The sequence below is a fragment of the Pteronotus mesoamericanus genome, unplaced genomic scaffold (genome assembly GCF_021234165.1).
Source record: "Pteronotus mesoamericanus isolate MK-2021 breed Mesoamerican mustached bat unplaced genomic scaffold, CSHL_Meso_final contig_20, whole genome shotgun sequence".
In the NCBI taxonomy this organism is placed as follows: domain Eukaryota; kingdom Metazoa; phylum Chordata; class Mammalia; order Chiroptera; family Mormoopidae; genus Pteronotus; species Pteronotus mesoamericanus.
The window spans coordinates 25,800,802-25,826,008 of record NW_026555085.1 but is presented as its reverse complement, the minus strand read 5'-3'; the positions used below and the strand labels follow the sequence as shown (position 1 = coordinate 25,826,008).

Sequence of the window (25,207 nt, the reverse complement as noted above, 5' to 3'; positions counted from 1 at the left end):
CCAGGATGTTAGTGATACTCAATAAATATTTATTGAATGATTTCATGGTTTCTTGTGGTCAAAATTTTCTAGGTAAATAGAAGGCAAAGTTTTTACTCTCAATTCCATAGAGTTGAAAAAGAGAAATATAAACTAAAATATTCATATTTTAAAACCCAAGTTTCAAATTACCATAGCTTCAGGGCACCTTGTATCATTCCCCTAGCTTATTTTCTTTACTTTTGTAGGTAGGTAGCATGTTTTATTCTGCCACCTAGAAGCTTTCTAGTTAAACACCAAATCTACTTTCCCTGATACAAACATCTCAGAATTTTTAGTTCTCCCATACATTTCTTATACATAGTTAGCGGACTGACTACATTTACATTTCATTCATATATATATATATATATGTATATGTATATATATGTATATATATATATTTACAGGGTTAACTCTAATTGAAGTTAAGTTATGGACAGAATAAGGAAACTGGTAAAGAAAATTGGAGAGCTTGTTTGAAATAGAACTAAATGATTAGGGCTCAGTGGAGTAAGATGGAATTAGGTTCTCAAGATAGAAAGGGGAGCCCAGGGGAGAGAACAGTAAGGAGTGATAGGTGGTAATCAATGCAATGGATTGTTGGATGATGCTTTCAGGTTAGATGATAGCTGTTTAGAATTGATATAAATACAAAGCTTATCAGTTTGGAAGAATTCAGTTCACTTATTTGGTTAATATTTTTTAAACATTTACTGTGTATGAGACTCTAGGTACTGCCTGTAAATAAAATGATGATCCAAATAGCCATGATGTCACAGAAATCATATTTTAATTAGGAAGACAGACAAGTAAAAAATAGCACATATAAAGGTGAAATTGTAACGAAGGCAGTGCTGTATGTGGGAGATAGACAAGGTCTGTCCAGAAAAAGTCCAGGCATTGTTAATATAATGAGAATGATTTACACAACATTGATGTAACCTGGCAGCCAAGGAGAGTGAACTGGAATGAGCATGAGTGAACAATGAGAACTTCACTGCACTAGTCAGTGGGGGCAGTAGATGCAGCTGAATGAGCATGTGTACTGTGTGGCTGTCGCATTCAAAATGACTGAGCAAGTAGCACAATGAATCTGCATCAAATTTTGCGTGAAGCTTGAACATCCCTCTGCAGTAACTATTCAGATGATTCAAAAGGCCACAGCTCTGGGCAACTGGTGATTGACAGCTTCGTCACGACAATGACCTGTTCATGCATCACATCTTGTTCAGAGCTTTTGGTGAAACATCATATCACCCAGGTCAGATTTGGCACCCTGTGACTTATGGCTTTTCCAAAAACTAAAATCATCTTTGAAAAGGAAAATATTTCAGACCATTAAGGAGATTCAGGAAAATGTGATGGGGCAGCCGATGGCTATTGGAAGAACTGTGTGAGGTCCCAAGGTGCTTACTTAGAAGGGGACTGAGGCATCATTGCCCTATGTACAATGTTTCTTGTGTCTTGTGTCTTCTTCAATAAATGTCTTTGTTTTCCATAGTGCGTGGCTGGATACTTTCTGGACAGAACTCAGCATTGTCAGAATACATTGTAGGGTTTTCTGGGATCTGAGAAGACTCTCTAGAGGAGGAGGAAATAATTGAGAAGATAATGAGAAGGTGTAGAGAATTTTATGTGCTTGGGATAGGCCCTTGTTCTTGATGATAGCTGGATTTCTCTGAGAAGCAGGTAAATATAGAGGGTGCTCGTAGCTCATCGGATTTTTCTCATCCCAATTAGTCCAAGGGCACACTAATTTTAAGGAAATTATTTCCCATATTTTTGTCTTATATTATGCAGATAAAGTTGAGAATGATTGAATACACATGACGGACTAGATAAATGATATATTATGTGACTTCTTTTTTAAAAATTTTTATTGAACTTATTGGGGTGACATTGGTTAATAAAATTATATAGGTTTCAAGTGTACAATTCTGTAATACATTTTCTGTACATTGTACTGTATGCTCACCACCCAAAGCGAAGTCTCCTTCCATAACCATGTATCCCCCGTTTACTCTCTTCTAGCTCTGCCACCCCTTTCCCTGGGGTAATGACCATATTGTTGTCTGTTTATGAGTTTTTTCCTAATCCCTTCACCTTTTTTACCTAGTCCCCAACTCTCCTTCCCTCTGACTCTCCTTTTCTTGAAATAATACAGCATTAATATTTGTATTTTCTTCCATTTTGAATATTAAAATGGTTATACAAAAGTTCACCAATTTTGACAAGTTTTTTTTAATGCATGCATATATGACAGCTGTCACAATACAATCTAACAAAATTGTTTCAAATGAAGGTAAAGACAACTAAGCATTACTAGAACCATCTTACAAAAAAAAAAGAAAGAAAAAAAAATTTTGGCCAAACCAATAGTTTCTTGTTTAGGGCCCCTTCCCATTTTAAAAAGTTTGTTTCTCAAAATCAAGAGGTAGAAGGGGTGAAGGAATAGGAAAGAAGATTTAAATCAATAAGGAAATAGCATTTAATGTTAGTGGAGTCTCTCTTTCACTGCAGATGTTATTCAAAACACTAGCAGAAGAATTAAATAAATCATGCTTCTTTATAATTCACACATTTGAATTTGAGCCTACAAAATATGAGACTTAATTTATATATTGCTCTCAATATCTACCAAATCTTCCAAAGTACTTTTTTGAACTGATAAGTGAAGTGAACCAGAATTATCCTTTTTTTGTTTGTTTTTAATCTCTGCAAAGATGTGCACGGTGGGACATTTAGGAGTTCAAACTGCAAAGCCTAAATGTAGTATCTAATGAAATAATTATGATTTATGTTCACAAATAATTTATCCTAATAGTCCTCTAGAGTGGCCAGGCAGTTTGTACATGTGAGAATGGTTCAACCTTGTACTTTGAGAAGGACACAGCGGCCACATCTCAAAGAGTCTTGTCTTAGTCTTCGAAGAAGATGTCTTTCTTTTCTGTTGTTGTACCATCAGCATTGGGAAGAACTTCAAGCATATAATACATACTCAATGAATATTTATGGAATGTATGAATTGATAAGCATATCCTGTAGAATGAATATTTCTCTTCATAATTGCTCTTTCCCTTGTGTTTTTACATTTCTATTTCTCCTATATCCACAAGCTTGAACTTTCACTACATAAATACTAAGCTCAAACAAAATATTTCCACATTTTTATAGTATTTTTAAAAGTATATCTTCATTATTTTAGGCTACTTATGTAAATGGTGTCTAATTTTCTTATGAGCAATACAGTCTTTTATTCCATAAATATTTAGTGGGCATCCATTATGTGCCATACATTGTTCTAGACAAATCAGCCTGGAAGAATGAGAGCAATGAACTAATGACAGATCAAGTCCTATACCAGGGAGATTTTACATTCTAGAAGTGGGAAACATCCAAATAAGGGAATAAACAAATGTGTTTGTTTGCTTATATCATATCTACAGAAGTGATTGATAAATATTAAGATTCACAAAGTGTGGTAAAGATGAATGAATGCTAGTTTAAATAAAGTAGTGAGAGAAATCTCTCATAAATGACTTTTGAATGAGTTCGGAAAGAACGAGTGAAGAGATAGCTAAATATTTAGGAAGAGTGTGTTCCAGATAGTGGGAATACCAAGTGAAAAGGTGCTGAGACAGTAACATGTCTGTCATGTTTAGGAAGCAACTAAGAGGTCAAAGTGCCCTGAGCATAGTGAGCAAAGGGGAAAGTGAGAGAGGTCTGAGAAATTCTAGGGGGTCAGTGTGTGTAGGCAAAATAAATTTTTTAAAAAATTTTTTCTAAAGGATTTGGGAAGCTATTGATGGATTTTGAATAGAGAACTAATATAATCTAACTTCCTTTTATAAGAATTATTTTGACTTCTATGAGGAAAATTAAACCCATGGAATCAGGGCATAGAGACCAGTTTGAAGGATATTGTATTTTTTTTAAATGAGAGATGGTTAAATTAACCATAATCATAAGCTGTGGAGATGTTTAGAAATGTTTAAATTCTGGATGTATTTTGGAAGTAGAAGTGAAAGAATTTGCTGTCAGATTAAACATTAGATGTGAGAGAAAAGGAGACAACTCCAGAGTTTTCAGCAAGAATAACACTAATTAAGGTGCCGTCATTTATAAAGATGGGAAGCATTCAAAAGGAACAAGTCTGAATTAGAGAGGAAATAAAAATTGTTTTATATTTGGATATGTTAAGTTTGACATCCAAATGGAAATGTTCAGAAGGAAACTATATACATAAGACCAGCATAGAGGGGCGGTGCCAAGGCTGGTCATGTAACCTGGAGACCATCAGAGTAGAGGTGGTATTAAAGCCATAGGAACAGATAAGATTGCCTAGGGAGTGTCAAGAGAAAAAATTCTAATAATTGAACCCTAGTAGTCATCAGGATTAGGCGGCTGGAAAAAGAAAGAGGTACCAGTAGAGAAGAGTGAGGAAATGACGTGAGCCTAGGAAATCTAAGAGCAAAGACATCTCTGAAGCAACTGATGTATTTGAAGGAGTAAAAAATGATCTGTGTTAAATGCTGCTAAGGTAAAATGAGGACCAAGCCTTTACTATCGGATTTGAAAATTTCAAGATATTGACAAGAGCTAGTTCTGGGGAGAAAACAGCTTGACTGGAATGTCTTCAAAAGCATATAAAAGGAGAGGCAGTGGAAGAGAGTGAACAGAGTTAATTCTTTTTAAGCAATTTTTCTGTAAAGGAGCAGAGAAAAAGACAATCACTAGGTGGAGATCTTAGGGTGAGGGAGGACTTTTTGAGGATGGCCCATACGTAAAATTCTTAGATGCTAATAGGAATGGTGTCCTAATGGTGGGGACTGTAGGTGATGATAATTGTGGTGGGAGAAGATATTAAGTAACAAGTGAAAAATGGAGGAAAAACACCTTTTTCTCAGTTACTAAAATGTAGGAGCATTTAGCAAAATATTAAGTAAAAAGACATAGTGTATATACTTGAGAACTGCATGAATATGCAATGGAAGGGATAAGGAAAAGTATAAATATTATTTCAGTCTTTGTAAGTGAAGATGAAATTGATGCACTTTTTTTAGGATAACAGTATTAAGAGCCATACACTATTGACTAGATTGTCATCTTGTATAGCACCTTTTCTTGAAAATAGACCTTTTATAACTCTCCTCTTGACAAACTTTAAAGACTATACTTGTATTTTAGGGGAAATTTGATTTGTGAATTGAAGGATAGAGATAAAAAAGTACTGATGTGGCATGAGAAAATTATAGCACTCATTGTCAATAACCTATATTTTTCCTCCTGTTTCTTTAGGATTGTGTTTTATGCCTAAAGGTTTTTGGGACACTACTTTAGCACACATTTTGCTTTCAAATTCCATATGAGTTTCTGGGTTGATCCTGATTCCAGTAACATTGACTGCTGTCTAAATCTGTTGCAGTGTGCCTGAATACTATGACTACGGTCATGGAGTAAGTGAGGATGCCTATGACAGCTACGGTAAGACCTTCTCTTTACTAAAACTGTGAAATCAGAACATCCATCAGTCACTGACAACTCAGAAATTACTTCTGTCTTTCTCCCCCCCAGTTTTTACAGAAGTCCAGACTAAATTGATTTATGTAATTCCAGGGTGAGATTTGATGTACAGAGCCAGTGCCAGAAAATTGGACAGATCAATTTTGATCAATATTTCAAAAGCAATTATTCACAATCATAGATCATTTTCAACAGCAACAGTGAGCGCTCTGAACAGTGTCTTATGTGTTTCACTGTGCCCATTGTCTGACTCATTGATTTGACAATAACCATGTGTCTTTCACAAAGATCATCAGAGAAATACACAGTTAAAACATTTTAAAACTTTTAAGGGCAGACATTGTAGCTTTCAAATTATTTACCAGAGTGTGCATAGTTCTTAAAATGGCCCACTAATGCTTGACTCTTAAGAATTAATATGCAATAAGTATATTAGCCTGTAAATTAATATTAAAAATACATTGCTTAATTAAAATACATGCCATATAAAATTGATTGTAATTTAGTTCAGTAAGAATTTACTGAGTGCCTGTGAAATATATAAACATAGTACATTGCTATGAAGGGTTGCTGGTTTCTTAAAATACATCCGGAGCATCAACAGTTGACCATCTTGAAAAACACTCATTTAAATGCTTTCAGTTCCAGGTTCTTGTTAAAATAATACCAAGGTCACTCTGTCACTCTTTAAGGGGAGCAGTAAAGAAGACGATACATGTCCCCTGTGTGGGGCTCCACATGATAAAGGGGTAGCGCTTCATCAGGACAGAAGCTGGACAGTCCTGATTCGGGAGGAAAGAAGGAATTACACCCTCCTTGGACTCTCAGTCACCAGATTGACTCGACTCATTTCCCTCAGTGAAATATTACTAGGCTGAGGTCAGAAATAGGAGTACAAAAGTAAACCAACAATACAACGATTGCCATTCATAAGCTGATTATGTATATCTATTTTTCTTGTGTATCTTTATAATACTGTATTTTGCCATGTGTAATGCATACCCATGTTTTTACGCACATTGTACATGGGATTATTATACCCATGTATAATGTGCAACCTTATTATTCCCTCAAAAATTTGGGCAAAAAATGAGCATTATACATGGCAAAATTAAGTAAATTGTAAAATCAAGTATTTTTACCTCCATTTAACAATGAGGAAACTGAACCACAGAGGTTAAGTCAACTTCTCTCTTTATAGTCTCATCAATGGTTAGAATGCTATTAATCAATTGCTGCTACCACACATGGAGTACCTATTATAGCCCTGTGCTAAGCAATGCATAATGAGGATTAGAGACTGGGGAGGTAATCCTCATTACACATTACACGTGTATCTATACAATCAATCCCCATTAGTATCCTGCAAGGTACACACTCATACCCCTCTCTGCATTTTACAAATAAGGAACTAAGGCTTAGGGCATTAAGTAACTTGCCTCAATTAAATAATTACCACATGACATAGCAAGAATGTGAATTCAAGTTTGTCTCACTTTGTTTCTGTTGTTGAGAGCGGGGGCAGAATTTTGTGGACCCTGGGAGAAAGAACAGGATCTGTTACTTCAAACTAGAATTCATTTGAAAGAAAAGATGCTCAGCTTAGTGAATTTCTCTAAACTATGCCAACTGCTGTCCTACTAATCTAAGAGGAGGAAGGTTTTCTATAGCATTTCACAAGAAAAAAATATAACATTAACATAAAATGAGCACCAACCTCACTCTTTCCCAAACTCAAGTTTCTCCAACATCAATCAGTTGACCTAATCTTTTCCCACTGTGAGATAAAGATATTCTCCAAACAACTTAAAACATATTTTCAGAAATTATTTCACAGAAGTAATCGGTGATCGACAGGTTTGCATAGTACAGCTCAGTTGGTGAGCTACCACAGAATATACTGCATTAATTCTATTCTCTACACATTCTTCCTTCTTTGGAAGGAGGGAGTCAAAGTCATCATCTGGACTTTAATGAGAACAACAATATCCCAAATCCAGGGCTTCTCCAAAGCCACAGCAATGGGCATCTAGGATGAGCTGAGAGATTGTCTAGCACCCCAGCATTCTCTGAGTTCAGCAAAGCAGTAAATATATCTCCATTGTTCCAGGCAAAGTCTTGATCAAATGGAAATCAAGCCATGTGCCTTATAAGATTAAGTACTGAAGATAAAAGATGAATAAGACACAATACAGGCATTTCTTTAATTCATTCAATTTTAGTTGAATTCAACTTGAGTCTAGTGCACATAAGTATTTCCAGGCTACAGAAATATGATGGTGTACAAGATAAACATTGTCTCTCCCTGGTTTTCACTGTCTACTGCTCAGAAACATGGTTACATAATAAAAAGCTGTGCCACATTATAAGCCATGTGATGCACTAGTTCTATAAGAGGTCAGAAAACATTACTTTTAAGTATTTATTTAGTGGCTGACAAATCTAAGGCATCGTTCTCAATCCTGAACATACTGCACTGAACAATCTCTTGAAGCTCGCATTATTCTAAGACATTATTTATAAATCAATTTTTAAAAATTTCATTTGCAAAATACCATTATTATTTCTCATACTTGGCACATTACCTTGAGGAAAATCACACATATGAGCTTTACTTTACCATATTACATGCACTGAAATGAATGGCAGGGGTGGAGCTGATGATTTCTCTTTCCAAATTCTTTACATTTATTTAATTAAATTTATTGGGGTGACATTGGTTAATAAAATTACATAGGTTTCAATAGCACAATTCTATGATATATCATCTGTATCTTGTATTGTGTGTTTCCCACAATCTCCTTCCGTCACTGTGTATTTGACCCACTTTATCCTTCATATGTTAATACAATCTAAAGCAATAGGAAAAAGGATGTGAATAAAAATTGTTGCTTCTCAGACCTAATGGAAATACAGGAGCTATGGTCAGGAGATCTGGCTCGGCTCACCTGTATAACCCATGGGTCTTACATTGGTTAATTCTTTTTTTTTATCTCCTAAGGAGACAGCCTGCTCACAAGCCAGGATTCCAGCAGCCCCAGTTCATCCCTATGCCCTGTAACCCTCTGGGCTTGCTGTGGCCCGTAAGTGCTAAACACTGGGCAACAGAATAGGGGTCAAGGAACTCTGAACAAAAGCACCTCAGTTTTAAATGATGCAGACATAAATTAATTTTATTTTATAAAATATTTTTTTCCAAAGGTGTTTAGAAATCTAAGCAGACACTAAGTCTGATGAACATAAAAAATAAGTTATATATTTTCTTACTGTAAAAGTAATATGCATACACTATAGAAAGTTTAGGTCAACAAAAAAGAAGGAAATTTAACACCCTAAATTACACTAGTACATTTATTTGTTCTTTACTTTTTTTTAGACATTTAATCATTTTTTAATTGTAGAGTATTTTAATTGTATTTTTCCATTACCAATTAGTCCCCTTATACCTCCTCCCCCCAGCAATCACCACACTGGTGTCGATGTCCATGAGTCCTTTTTCCTGTTGCTCGATCCCTCCTCCTCCTCAGCTGCCTCCCCCCACTAGCTGTCATCTGCTCTCCATCTTTGAGTCTGTGTTTTGCTTGTTAATTCAGTTTGTTCATTAGCTTCCACACGTAAGTGAAATCATGTGGTATTTGACTTCCTCTGGCTGGCTTATTTCACTTAGCATAATGTTCTACAGGTCCATCCATACTGTTGTAAAGGGTAAAATTTTCTTCTTTTTTATGGCCAAGTAAGCAGTCCATTGTGTAATGTCTCATAGTTGTTTTATCCATTCATCTACTGATAGACATTTGAGCTGCTTCCATATCTTGGCAACTGTAAATAACACTACAATGAACATTGGCATGCTTATGTTCTTTCAAATTAGTATTTTGGTTTCCTTCAGATAAAATCCTAGAAGTGGGATCGCTGGGTTGAAAGGCAGATGCATTTTTAATTTTCTGGGGTATCTCCTTACTGCTTTCCACAATGACTACACCAACCTGCATTCCCACCAACAGTGCAAAAGGATTCCCCTTTCTCCACATCCTTGCCAGCACTTGTTATTTGTTGATTTATTGATGATAGCCATTCTGACAGGTGTGAGGTTATATCTCATTGTGGTTTTAATTTTCATTTCTCTGATGATTAGTGACATTGAGTGTCTTTTCATATGTCTGTTGGCCATCTGTATGTCCTCTTTGGAGAAGTGTCTATCCAGGTCCTTTGCACAGTTTTCAGTTGAGTTGCCTGTTTTTTTGGTGTTGATTTTGTAAGTACTTTATAAATTTTGGATATTATCCCTTATCAGACGTATCATCAAATATGTTCTCTCATTCTGTGGGCTTTCTTTTTATTTTGTTGATGTTTTCCTTTGCTGTGCAAAAACTTTTTAGTTTGATGTAATCTGATTTGTTTATTTTTTTCTTTTGTTTCCCTTGCCTAGGGAGATATATCCAATAAAATATGACTACAAGCAATGTTTGAGATTTTGCTGCCTCTGTTTTCTTCTAGGACTTTTTATGGTTTATGGTCTAACATTTAAGTCTTTAATCCATTTTGAATGTATTCTTGTGTGTGGTGTAGCAAGGTGGTCTGGTTTCATTATTTTGCACACATGTGTCCAATTTTCCCAGCACCATTTATTGAACAAACTATCTTTAGCCCATTGTATGTGCTTGCTTCCTCTGTCCAATATTAATTGACTACAAAGTTTCAGGTTGTCTGTATTCTGTTCCATTGCTCTCTGTCTGTTTTTATGCCAGTACTTGCTGTTTTGATTTCTATGGCCTTATATTATAGTTTGATATTAGGTGGAGTGATTCCTCCAACTTTGTCCTTTTTTCTCAAGATCACGGTTGCTATTTGGGGTCTTTTGTGGTTTCATATAAATTTTTGAAATACTTGTTCCATCATGCATGTTTTATTTTTAAAGAAAACACAACTTAGACTGCTTTATAAAAATTTCTTCATGATTTTTCCTATCATAGAATAAAGAAGAAAGGTTTTCTTTCATGTATTTTATTTTTTTAAGCTTTTTAACTTAATTTTTATTGTATTTTTTTCCATTACCATTTAGTCCCCTATACACCCCGCCCCCCTGCAATCACCACACTGTTGCCCGTGTCCTGTCATTAGGGCTATGCCTTGAAAAAATTGCAGAGTTTAGTGTATTTTCACATGTGCTATCAGATTTACTATAAATATGTTCAGTTGAAAAGAGATACTCCCTTCTTTTGTGTAACCAGGAAATAAACAAAATACTTGTATGTCAACCCATATGGTCTTGTGGTTTAACTTTGGATCATTCTCATATTCTCATATCCTATATAGGCAATAGAAAAGGGACCAAGTCAAAATATGAGAAATAGTAAGATTTCAGCATCATAACTTTTAAGCCTAATTAAATTAATACACATTACATGCACTCAGCTTTTGGTATTAATATTACATAGAGGGAGATTTAAGTAAGCGGATATGTTGCTCAACTTATGATATCCGAATAGGCAGAAGAAAAAAATTAAATATGTGGAACAGTGATTTGAGGATCCATTTATGTCATATATAGACTGATGTTTTTACTTAATTTTTTAAACCTCACATATTGACTAGTATCCATTCATAATTTGTCTGCAATAAACTGTGCATAGTCTTGTAAATCAATTAACGTTTACTCCAAAATTTAAATCATGCATCTCCACTTATTTGTTCACTTCTATGTCAAATTAGTAATTTCTCTCTTATATTTTGGCTGTATAATGGGTACAGATATTAAATCTCAGTGGGATATCTGTATTTTTATAAAATAAGTAGCCCCAATTCTGTTTCCTGGCAACACTGCAAACTCAGACAGTATGTGAGGAGGGTCAGGCCACTTGACTCAGACTCCCTCCTCTCTTGCTCTGGTCGGTGGAAAGAACAGTGGGGCAAACCAACGTGGTGGGAAGGGAAGAAGACTGCTCTCTGGGATGATTGTGTCCTGCTTTCAAAAGACTCACTGATGGCATCTTTCATTCAGAATTCCTTCAGAAATGATCTTAAATAAACCACCAGAAGTAAAAATGCAGTCTTTCATGCGCCACTCATTCTGAATCATCCTATATTTTGTGTGTGTGCATCACCAGATGAAATTGTATTTGTCTCTTTGGGGCCTATAATGCATATCAAAGTAACAAATATGCTGATTTCCAATAAAATCATGTATCCTTTTGGGCTTCATAGCAATTAAATTGTTCAAGGTGTTTGCAGAAATGTAGTATTAAATATTAACTATTTTTCTTATAGCAATATTAATATAAATTTTTAAATATTTAAATAATAACAGGACAAAGTACAATATTATTTATTATAGTATTAATTTTAATGTGTTAATATTTATTAAATATTTCATTGGTGTTAAATTATTATTTAATTGACACTTAAATATTAAATTCCTGACAACTTGAGTTTATTTTTGGAATCTAAGTATTTGACTTACAGGCATTTCAAATCAGTTTCTGCATTTTAAAAATATTTCCTAATTTACCAGTCATTACAATGGTTTTGGATAAGTCTAATTAGGACATAATTCAATAAGAAATAATTTTAAGTACACTACATAGATCAGCTTGACTAAGCAATGCTTCATGTAAGAAACACCCTCTAAATTCTCTTCAAGACTGACAGCTAAGAATGGACAGCAATATTTTCTTCTCAGAGAAAAGAGCTGTTTATTAAAATGTATTTAATGTATGAACTGAAGTGCTAATTATGCATCCATTCTTTAGTGGCATTTTAGATGACAGCTGTGTGGAACCAAGGAGGATAATATTAATAAACTGTCTTTAAGTCAATGAAAGCAAAAGAATTTTTGTGCCGTATTTTAAGACATTTGAGTGCTTCAGTTCAAGTCAATTGCAGAACATGAATGTATTAATTTTGTGTTGAGAAGCTGGAATGATTATTCTCCCAGTGTGAAAATAAGCCCTACATTGATTAATCTGTAAAACAGCAAAGGAAAATGAAGCTAAGTGGCTATCATGCCAGCCGTGTGATTCCAGAGCAAAGACTGTCTATTTTTAATAGTCAATAGAAATGGAAACTTAAGGAAATATATTTTACAAATGAAGATGAGCTTTCTTAATATGGGCAAGATTTTATAGTCATTTAAGAAACTAATGTATACAGACAATTTATTTTTATTTGAATTTATAAGTATTGAAGTTGTTACATGATAAGCTACTGAGAACAATACCATGATTTATTCAACTTAATTTTAATATAGATTTATGAACTTTATTTTTAACTGAAAGGAAGACTAATGGTATTGTACTTTAAAATTCCATTGTAAAATTAACTTAAAAATTTTAATTTTCTGTTTCTTACTATTTCAGAAGTTGCCATTAGGTGAATATCCAATCCAGCTTGTCTTAATAACAAATGAAGATTATGTTGCCTAGGCAAGAAACAATCAAAAAGAGCAATATGCCACTACTTCACTGCCTACATTGCTAATTTTAACTGTATTTACATTTTCAATTATGTTTTGGATTATGCACTTCTAAAGTTAGCAATTCTAGGCAAAACTATAACTACTTTTTAAATATTTCAATCAGAGATTCTTTACCTTAGTTACACATTTTAGAACCACGTAGTGAGTATTGAAAAAATTACCAATGTCAGTTACCACCCCCGATCAACTATATCATAATCTCCGAGAATAAGAACTGAGTATCAGTTTTAAAGATTTCTGAGTGGTCCTACTGCAAGATAAGATTGAGAGTAAGGTTTAGATAGAGACATGCATGGGTGCATGATGAAAAGTAGACTATGAATCTACTATGAATGGTCAAAGCTGTGCCAGGCATTTGCTATCTTGGAGGCAACACATATGTTATATGCAGACTACTTTTAGAAAATTAGGTATTTTGTAAGAAAACCTTGTGTTATAAAACCTGGCATTTTATATTTCATTAAGGAACATGTATAAAGGACCCATGGACAAAGCCAAAGTGGGGTAGGATTGAGGGAGGGAGTGGATGGCGTGGGGGAAAGTGGTGGTAGGAATATGGAGACAACTGTACTTGAACAACAATAAAAAATAATTAAATAAAGTGTTTAAAAAACCTATATATTTAGTTAATGGAAATAGAATTTATCTCTTTTTGAACAACTGTGTGTTAAGCAGTTAAATCCCAGATTTAATTTTGTCTAAAATTTACCCAACAGATAGAAGGTCCACAAAAAATTATAGCCCATGTGCATCTAACAACTCTCTTTTTGAAACAAGAAAACTAGGCTTAGGAAGGGTTTTTTTTATCACTTTTTTTTCTGCTGAGTTAATGGTACAATCATTTTAACTGAGGAGGAGGGGAGAGTTGAGAGATCTATTGTCAGAATCTTGGTGTGAACAAAGAATACACAAAAAGTATATTCAATATGGTATAGATTTATAGTTAGAATGTTGAAAAAGGAACTATTTTTAAAACACAAAGTACAGAATGCAAAATATAAAACTAAGAAAACATTTTTCTTGCCTATGTGGAAATACACCAGCTATGAAAGTGTATATTCAGGAGTTACGCCATCTTAGGAGATCTATACATAGTTTCCAGAGTTTGGGAAGATTTTGTGTGTATTAAAAGAGGTCATGGATTTAAAAAAGGTACACTTTTTTCCAAAATATGTGTAAAATACTTCATTTATCAAATATGTCATAGTTTATTGAATGACTCAATAGGAATTGATAAAAACAATGCCAGTTGAAAATGTAATTATAATTATTGATGGTTTAAATCAATGTCTTTTTGTATTGAACAAATGATTTAAACATATTGGTACCTTGTCAAACATATAGCTTAGTTGGTGACAAGATATGCCGGGAAGAACAAAAATAAAAACAGAACGTAGACTAGGTAAGTCAGTCTCCCTGGAGCCTAGCAATTGTGCAGAAAGATCTCCGGAGAAGGCCTCTCATACTCAGCTGTGTTCAGGAGCAGATACCAGGCAGGTACTGTGGGAGATAGGTCCAGTCATGGCGAAGAGCTAAGACTCAGGCTGCTGAGAAGATTGGGGAAAGCAAATAAAACAGGCTGGGTGAAGGAGTGTTTCATAAGTTAAGGACACAGTTCTGCACAAAACTGCCCTCACGTCACAACCAGTCACAAGTTTATGAGACCTCAGGCCACCCTTTCTTCTAACCAGCTGGCCAGAAATTTGGTGGTTTGTACTATCCCATCAAGTTTGATAATTTACCAGAACAACCCACATACGTAAGTAAAGTGCTATACTTAAAATCACAGTTTCATCATAGCAAAAGGTTAGAAAGCAGAACAAGGCAAAGGGAGACACACAAAAGGCAAGGTCTGGGAGAGTCTTAATCATGAAGCTCTCAAAATCTTTAGGGCTGCATTATTCTCCTGACATCCTGATGTGTAACAGCACTCAACATATTGCCACCAGGGAAACTTATTTAAACCTTAGTGTTCTCAGTGTTTTTATGGTTTCATCCTGTAGGCATGCTTGACTGAATCATCTCAGTCTCCAGCCTCTTCCCTTCCCCAGGCTGGGCTGATATCACATGGTCAAATCCCAATCCCCCTAGTATCATGATTGGTCTTTTTGGCACGACTAGCCCCCATCCTCAGACATCCCCTTAGTATAACAATTGGGTGTGCTCAGAGGGATACACTACGGATCCTGTTGCTCCAAGAAATTCAAGGTTTAGAAGTCACCTCACAGTAATCAGGGACAAAGGCTAGCCTTGGTTTTTGCAGCACAGGTAGTAAGATAAAGAGCACTCACATGGGAAAGCAGACAGTTGCCCCATCTGGGGCTAAATCCCAGAGAATTAAAGCTGGTTAAACAGCCAGTTGAACATTTTGCTGAGCTTAAAGCCTGATTTTTTTCTAACACCCATAAGTTAGTCTTGGTCTGTGGATACACTGGGCTTATTTTTGTTCTCAAATATAGAAATAAGGGATTCAGGGGAATAAGACAATCAAATAACTATAAATTCAGTCTCTTCATCTGTGAAGCTATGTCACCAAGCCTACCTTCTCCACTGAATTACATTATTGAAATTCTTTGAGAAGAGAATTATTATTTTATATCAACATTCTTATTCTTCCTTTCATTATTTCTCATAAAGTTCTTAAGTATACTTCAAAAAAGTCTATGGCTGAACTCTGCAAACTTTTGATTGATTCAGGATTTTATTTAACAATATTAAAAGTATTTTTAAAATTCAAGCCAGACAAGGTTCTATATCATGTCCAATTATTATTCACTATATATTTTTTCTATACCTTCCATTTTAGAAATCCTTTGTCTAGCTGGCATCTTTATCTCCTTTTTACTTAGAGGGGATCTTCATTCCAAAGTAAGATGATACATACATGTTTATTTAAAAATTTGAGAACCACTAGCCTATGTTATTGGACAGCTACAAGATATACAGCAAAATAAATAATAAAGTATAAGTTTAAATTTTACATATGTAATTTGTCAGGCATTAATAGATGGTAATTAGAAATTAAATGGTACAAAGAGAGTCAAATTATTCCTAAATATGATCATCTTTAAGATGTGTAGGGTAAGGACTAAAACCAAATAAACAATTTTAAAACACCACCACCAGCAAGGGGAAGGGGTCTTATACTAATTATACTGCATTTGACTTACAGTGATTCTTACCATTCCAAATCATGGTAGCCTCACTTGGGATCATAGAAGCTTATAAAAATCACCCATTTAAAGCTAAACTACTTGGAAAACTATTCTTGGTGCAGCCTCAAGTTTGCTGGGCATTTTTAACTCTCTTGGAGTTCACCATCAAAAACAGCAGTAATTCAAACAACCTAAACCTAACACCAGAGATAAAATTGTAAGACCACACAATGATCTGAGAATTAGGTATATACATGAAGTAAACTTGGTGGCATGAAATAAGAATAAGTACAAAGATGAAGATGGGTTTTAAAAAAATAGCCCTAGGATTTCGATACGAAAACTGAAAAAAGAAACTGGATTTAATTTCTGGGTTAAAAAAATCCAGCCATGGCCACAGACCCACATTACATTGACTCAAATTAAAGTTAAAAGAGAAATATCAAGCACCAATTAGTTAGTCCACAGGTGTATTTCAGGATATTGTCCTCCAAAATTTTTATAATTTTCCTTATTATAGATTACTTGTATATTTATCAACTGTCTTCCTAAATTTACCCATTCGTATTTTCAATATGTACCACATTTTAAACATTTATATTTGTTATTTATGTGAAGTCTGGACTTCAGAGTTAGTTGTTATATATTTGTTTAATAGTTCATGGTGGACAATGGAAAACTCTACCATTAAAAGCCAGTTCAGGATTTTACCTAAAAACTTCTCTTAAGATTAAATGGATCTGTCTGCTTTAGATGATAATTTTGGTATTTAGGACAAATTCACCAGTAGCAAGAGAGGCTCTTCTTAAAAAGCCCCCCAAGAGATCCAGCCCATCTCTGCTGTGTAAGATCCCTACCAGAAATCATCATTATCCTTCTTAAGATAAATCAAAATAAGCAATCCTAAAAGCTAACATAAACCTTTACTAATCGTTAAGGAAATCATAATTACTTTTCTCAATATATTAAGTAAAATGAAGTCATTCATTTGCCAAAATGTAATGGGTATACAAAGTTTGGGTATGTTTTACTTAAAACCTTAAATGGATTTGTCTCCTAGTTCCTTCTCCTAGTTGGCTCTGAGTCTATTTCTTTGCAAAAATAAGAAGACTTTCCTTTAAAGAAATTTATTTTAAAATCTTAACTTTACCAACAACACTCCTTGTATTTTCAGACCCAAATTCATCAACTTCAATTGTCTAGGATGAAATAAGGAGTCAAAGAAAGTTAGACCTAGCATGGAATTCCTTGCTAAGGAATTTGGGTTTGATCTTGAATGTGCTATAAGATCAATTGAATAGACCTAATCAATAGGACTTGGTAAAGTACCTCTGGCTAGAGGGTGAAGGAGAGTAGAGTGTAAGTATATACCTACACACACACACACAGAGTAGGAAATACATATATAAATCACATATAATATTAATTATAATATATACTATGGATTTATTATATATGTATATTATAGCATGGATAAAATTATGGAAAGACACAAAATGTGACTATGTAACTAGCTTTCTGGACAACTATGATAATGGCTTTCAGTGAAATAGGGTTAATGAGGATGGAAAATAGATGGATTAAATATATATTAAGGAAGAAAAGAGAAAGTTTGGTTATTGCTTAGATCCATTGGGCAAAAAGAGAGATCATTAAGATGAGAAGAGTTTTTGGTTGGTAACTGGATAGCTAATGGTAGTAGCATCATTCGCTTAATGGGAAACTTAGGAAGATTATTAGGTAATATGGAGAAAAAGATTAGTTTCGGAAAAAATTGACTTGAGACACCTGAGGAGATATCCCACAGGCCAGAAGCTCAGAATGTTTTGTGACAATTAAAACGTGTCATCAGCATATAGATTAAGAGACTTGCATAATGGGTCTTTCAACAACAAAAAAGCAGAGTCAGAATTCAAATGCAGCCTTGGGGGCAAGACTCTTAGGACTCCCATTCAAAGTGACAGGCCCATCTGGGGCTTCTTTTATGGGTAAAAAAATGTAAAATATTGAAATATAATTAATTTTTTGAATAAATGATTACCAGGTGTCTGTCAGTGCATCGTAAGCTTCTTAGTTGACTATAGAGTGTTTCAAAATGTCCAGCCCTTTGTTATTCTTCAAGTGGGTTATCCCAAGTGTTACTTTTCTCTAACAGGAAATACCTGGTTAAAAATTTGGAAGTATAAAAGCTTCCCATAAATGATGGTGCACTAAAGTTAACTCTTCCTTAGCATGTAATCCACTATGTTCACCTGTGAAAACAGATGCTAGTCATATATTTCTTCTTCAGTATTTTTCCTTTTTGCCATTTGTATCTTAAAACAATAAACTCAACAATTATAAATAGTGGCCGCACAAATTATGTGGATGAAATGGCTGAGTCATTAATGTTTTTAAATGCTCAGAGCAGAGCAGATAACCCTACTATCTACTTTGGGTAAATAAGCACCTAGATTTGCACTTCAACAAATTTAGTTTATGCAGCCCATATTCTTGTTAACAAAATTAAAGCTACAATCTCACTCATTTAGCAAACTAATTGTTTGTTGTTGGAATCACCGATTTTTATATAACCCAAGGAGAATGAAATAAAATTAAATCCTGCTTTATAGGAAAGAAAGGGAAGGAAAAGCATGTATCAGTCAAGAATTCTTTTATTTATTTATGAAAAGATTTTATTTATTTATTTATTTTTAGAGAGAGGGGACAGGAGGTAGAGAGGAAAAGAAGCATCAGTGTGTGGTAGCCTCTTGTGTACCCCCAGCTAGGGGCCTGGCCCGCAACCCAGGCATGTGCCCTGATTGGGAATCGAACCAGTGGCCTTTTTGTTTGCAGGGCGGCACTCAATCCACTGAGCCACATCAGCCAGGGCAAGGAATTTTTTTAGATGGAGGGTATAGTGGAAAGATGGTGAGACTATCAGAGATAAAAATTCTGAGTTATGGTAGCCTCATCCTAAAAAGAAAGGCAACATTGGCACCTATCTTATAGGAAAATTGTATTTGCTAATAATATACATAAAATGTCTAACTAAGCTTCAGCCATAGAAGATGCGATGGTAATATCTTCATTTTTATTTTTAAATAGGATATTGTTAATTATATAAGGAAAATGGATATTACTATATGAGTCACAACAACAACAATAAAATATCTAACATTTTCCCATTTAATTATGGGAATAAATAGCCATAAAACAACATGTAAGTGTATATTTGAAAGATGCTTTTAAGTAGAATGATATTCCTCGGAAAGATCAGAAACTTAACTGAGACCAAAAAACTGGTCTTAATGGCTTAGAGCCAGCATACATTCTCATCAGCCTTGTTGTAATGCTCTTAAAATGACTGGCAAACCAAAGCACTCAAATCCTGTAGTAATATACATTAACTTCAGTGTCCTACCTTAGTTGGGGTTTTTGCATATTTCTTTATAGTGCACCAAAAATAAATAGCATGAGCCATACTCCTTTGCTGTAGTTTGTTTAAAAAAATTTTTTGAGACACTTCTTCAGATCTCAGAAATATAAACAACTAGTTGCGTATATCTAGCAAAGTGTGAACCTAAGAACTGTGCCCTCAAATATGTGCATGATCCCTACATCCTGTCTGAACTAATCTTTAGAGTTAATTCATTCAGAAGGTGGCATTTTAAACCTATTTTCAGAAAAAGAAACATTTAAAAGTGTACTTTCCAGGTACTTACGTAGTGCCAACTTTTCCTAAGTTGGCTTCTTGTTCCTATGCTTCATTTTCCCCCCTACTAACCTCAACATTTATAGTATCTCTGGAATGATCAGAGGATACTGTTTTGCAACTTTAAAAACCATCCAGATTTTTCTTTCCTACTCTGAATGCTCCCCAAAGTAGCTGGTCCCATGGCAGGAATGTGAGCACTTTGAGAAATGCACACCACTTAACAGTCCTGATTCTACTGATAGCAGAGTGCCTGCTTGAGTGCAGAAGCTTCTAAAGTCACTAGAGTAACATTTAATGCACCAGAAGAGTTACCTGGGTAATTTACACCTCTTTATCAAAGTAAGATGTTCCTGATGATGCTTATTAGCATGTAATGAAGATGCACTCTATGTCATTCTGTAAAATTTGACTCAACTGGGTAAAAAAAAATCAGTGTGAGTTATAAAACTAGAGGTGGAGTAAGCTTTAAAAGACATATTGATATACTTCAAATATGTGCAACACTATGACCTAATTGCTAGCAATGTATTTCTAAAGAAGAGTGCTGTTTTACTTATTTTGTAAAATTGATTTTAGTTAGTGATATCATTTACTTTATATGTGCCTTACAATTATTTATGGTGTTCTTACTTCGTATCTGTCACCTTAAAAGCCTACTTCCTTCATAGTTCTTAGAATTCAGTTTAAGAAACCAAGCCAGATGATTAAAAAGTAATTAATACAAGAAATTCTCTAAAGAAAATGAATTCTCTTAAATAGGTTAAACAGTGTCTGAATTCTCAGTTATGCTACATGTTTGTTCAGAAAATTACTTCTTTGAGACGAATAAATGCTAGAGTTCAGCCCAACTTCAGCCGAATGATGGAAGTTAGCAGCACCCTTCTTTAGGCTATCCCTAGCATTTTCTTCAAATATCAATTATAATTGTGTTGTAATCTATAACATATCATGTTAGTTTTGTCCTGTGATCTCCTTAAGGCTTTCTAAAGTACCCTCATATGCAGGGCTAAGTACAATAACTGGCATAGGAGGTCTTTAGTAAAGAATTAAAAATGACAAAGCTTACGTTCTAAATGTTTTATTTGCCCCCTTTCCTTCTTATTTTGTATACAAATGGCACATTAAAATCCAAATTAGGAAGTCTAGAATTGGTGGGAATTTGATCAAATCACCTAAGCTCTGTTTCCCTATCCTCATTTGCTATTTGCAGTTCCACAATTCTGTAAACCATTCCAGTAATTTCAACTTGGCAGACAGTTATTTTTTACCTTCTCTAAGTAATAACTTATTTATTTGCTCAATTTACATGCAGAGTCTAGCTAGTGCTTCTCACATGACGGTGATCCTGACATTAAGAGCACCTTCCTTCCTTTATCATTTTTCAGAAGGACAAAGAAAGAATATCTCTAAATGTCTTTGCCTGCATGATTTTTTTTTTAAATAACATCCTAGAATACCTCATGGGAACAGACACAATTGGCCAGGACTACAACGTCTGCATGCTCTCAAACATTTTAAATCTACCTTGTCTGCTTAATAGGAGAGTCTCAAGGACACAGATATAGTCTAAGCACATTCCTGGGCCTTTATAACTTCAAATTTCAAAGAATTCCCATTATGAGGACCTTATAACAATTTATTGCTTCCTTTGTTTGGGTTTTTTCCATATGTAAGCTTCCATGTAGATTCAAATTAAAAAGCCTTTAGATTTCTAAGAATCACTTCCATCTCTGATACTTATAGAGTATAATGAGAAAATCTAAGGGTTTTTGGTGAGCAATGAGGGGGCTGGCTGACCACATAAGTTTTCATGACATACAGTATGATGACAAAAAAAAATTCAGTGCAGATTAAAGATCATACATAAAATTCACTGAGACAAGCTTGCTCGTATTACCATATGTTGATATGTATGACTATACTATATATAAACACTATGATATTAGGAAAAATATAGACCAAGGAAATCTGACACAAATAGAAATAATATTTTCCTAAACTCAACTTACTTTTATCATTGAGAACATGTAAACAATGGACTCAAGATCTGAATTAAATGAACTAAATCCTTGATTTCCTCTATTAAAGGTAAGAAATCTTAGAAAATCTGAAACTCGCTTTGTCTGTGTAGAAATTCATTTTGGCTGACTTTCTGATTACAGTTATGGTAGACTAATAGTTTTCCCCTTTTCCTAGCTTTTTCAAGGAGGAAAGAGCATAGTATTAATTTGCATACACACAGAGAACAATAGAGAGCACATTTTTGCACAATGAAACATGTTTTTATACCTTTTTGTAATGGGGTTCCACTGTGATTATTTCATTGAATCTAGTAGTGAATATTTTTTGGTACATAGCTAACTAAACCTCTTGAATAAGAAGTCCAACTTCAACTCTCTTAGAAATATCTAAGGTTTCTAGGTCTAGAGCTTTTATAGTTAATGTTGAATTTCTTAGCTCAGTTGTTACTGTTTTCAAGGTTGTTATCGGAAGCTCTTTCTGCCTCATAGTTCCTAGAGTTAATCATTCATTCATGCAATCTTTCATTGCATTCAATCCCTACGAGGCATTGCATTTTCTCAAAGCACTTGAGAAAATATATAGCATTGAACCGTGACACTGCTTATTTTAATGTTGACCAACAGTTAAGAAATGTAAGCTTTCAGTTCATCAATTAGCTGTCTGGTAAAGTCAATTAGAGCCAAGTCAATGAGTTCATTTTAAACATGTGTTCAGCAGCAAGTCCCCAGGATTATGCCAAATCTAGGGGTTCTGACAAATCTAGGGGTAGACGTGGCCTATATTGTTGTCACTCTGCTCAAGGTTGTTTCCCTACTTTGCAGAAGCTACCAGGAACATGGAGCATCTGAGAAAGGATCCAGAGCTTCCATACCCTGGGAAAACTTGAAACCTATGTTATCTCATAGACTAAAACCCCTTAGACTGCAACCCTGCAACCTCTAATACTCTAGAACAAATGAAGCCAAAAGTCGTACATTCCCTTTGTCAAAAACTATAATAAAGTGGGGTAGATTTTAACACTGAAGGACAAGGACATTGACACATTCTTGATTATTCATAGACAATGTATAAAATTTATATGACATAAAGTTCAGGAAGCACTTTCAAACTTGTGAGCAAAATTCATTTTCCATTATAGTGCATCAAAGACAGTTTTATTTAATTCCAATCAAGTGCATACATAAAATTCTTCTCTGAAATGTCTCCTTTGAGAAAAGCAGGCAGCTTGGGCTAAATTCTTTTCTCAAGAGATCACTTCGGAAGGACCAACACCCGCAATCTCCCACCAAAAAGACAATGGGATCCAGAGCAGGGCCTGTACACCTTCACTGTAAAAGCGCAGAGGATAATGAATTTAGGTTTGCGGGCAGTATGATCTGTGTCACAATATCTCAGCTCTGCCTTTGTAGAGTGAAGGCAGCCAGAGACCAAAGGTTAGTAAACCATCATGTCTGTTTTCAGTAAAACTTTATTTATAAAAACATAGGCAGCCGACCAGAGCTGGCTCATAGGCCATAGATTGCCAGGTCCAAGTAAGTCTGTATTCTGAGTAGGGGTAGCAATTCTTACAGTTACTTAGGCTCTCACTTCTATTCTATGCCCTATTATACATTGAAACATGTTGAAATGTTTAATGATTCAAATGCTATTTATTTCTACATTGATAAACTTTTGATTGTTTTTCTGTGTTGTAGATCATTGTTTCTTGCCCTATAGTATACAGAGTGCAAGTTATATTTTTCTTAATGTTTTTGCTAGAGATATTCTTAGTTGTACTTGAACTGTCCGGGGGCACATAGCCTACATCAGATGGCCTCAGTCTTCAGTGATTTTCCAGTTGATATAGTCATTACTACCACCTTTTACATCAGCTATCAATATCAATGTGTCTCTTAAGTAATCCCTTTTCTTATGTCCATACTTCCTCCTATCATAGTCTCACGCATGAAATCTGTTCTCTACTCAAGAACTGGATTTTGTTTGAAGACCCGGATAACCTAGTTTCTAGAATCACATAAGTCACCACAAACCCATTATTAAGCCCTTGGCCTGTTGGCAGAGGGCTGTATTCCTCCTCTGGGAGGATAAACTTTACAAAGGCCATTTTCCACAATACTTAAAAGCTTGCTTGCTTGTTCTTTATGTTTTGGCTAGGTTCCAAAACAGTAAGGTTACTAAAGTTTGATTAACGGGTAAATGAGGAGTTTTCCTAGAGTACTAATAACCCTAATAACCTCTTTATTTTCCAACTTCTTTACTTTAAAAAACAGATTTTTTTCCACTGATTTTGCTTCTTAAAATTTACTCCATACCCTGCTTATTTCTTACTATCTTTGTCTAGAACAGTTTTGAACAATGAATCTCAACCAGGGACTCCAGGAAAATTATCTAGAAGATCATTTGAAAAATACTAAATCTTAAGTCCCTCCTGATAGAGTTTTCTAGTCATTTGGTTAGGGATAGACAACCAAAAGGCTAGAAATTTATGCCTCTGAGGTATTAATCATTTTTGGTTCTGTTTCATTTTAATATTCCCAGGAGATTCTCATTAATAAAGGCCCAAGAACCACTGGTTTTCTTTCTTTTTTTATATTTTTAAATTTACTTTTATTGTATTTATAAGGGCACAAATGGTAATGGTTTTCTACACCCAATTTCTTTTAGGAGTCCACAGAAAGGATTAAATATGGAGTGGTTTACACTGATACTCCTCTTGCTATTTTACGGTATAGAAACTTAACATAATGAATGTGAGTTATCCAAGAACTTCATTTTGTCTTCTTGAAAACAAAAAATGCCTTGCAAGTTGAAGTCCAAGTGGCTGCATTTATATATATGTACTTGGATTATCTCAGCACATGGACCATAAAGTAAGGCTTGAGCTGTCGGTGTTGAGACCCTTTATCCTCCTTTCTTGGGTTGACTCTTGTGTCTTGAATGATTATTTTTGATAACTCTGCAGCCACGTGAATGTTATTGTCTTTCTCTCATTCATAGCACCAGAAGAATGGGCCACGACCCGCTCCAGCCTGAAGGCACCACCGCCAAGGTCAGCCAGAGGGGGATACAGGGAGCACCCCTATGGTAGATATTGAAGGTCCTCCTCACCCGTGACCTCTCCTCAAAGACAGTTCATAGCCTGTGGTCTCCACAAAAACAGCAACAAGACAAGTAATAGTCCTTTTTTTTTCCTATTCTAGGGATAACTTCTCATGATTATTCCCATATAGTTCTTGTATTTCCCCTATACTGTTGGCGTGACATTGACACTAGTATTTTACAAAACGGACTAAAAGAGACACTGGCAAGCATTGT

The 25,207-nt window shown here is 34.8% G+C and overlaps 1 protein-coding gene across 1 annotated transcript in view; it reads left to right on the top strand.

Moving 5' to 3' along the window:
- The window catches only part of KHDRBS2 (KH RNA binding domain containing, signal transduction associated 2), a 542,738-nt gene extending 517,751 nt beyond the window's left edge, over window positions 1-24,987 (top strand). Inside the window, exons 8-9 of the mRNA XM_054569540.1 lie at window positions 5,447-5,505; window positions 24,890-24,987. Of these exons, the coding sequence (XP_054425515.1) occupies window positions 5,447-5,505; window positions 24,890-24,987 (157 nt within the window). The remainder of the gene's footprint in view (window positions 1-5,446; window positions 5,506-24,889) is intronic.
- Window positions 24,988-25,207: the final 220 nt, after the last annotated feature.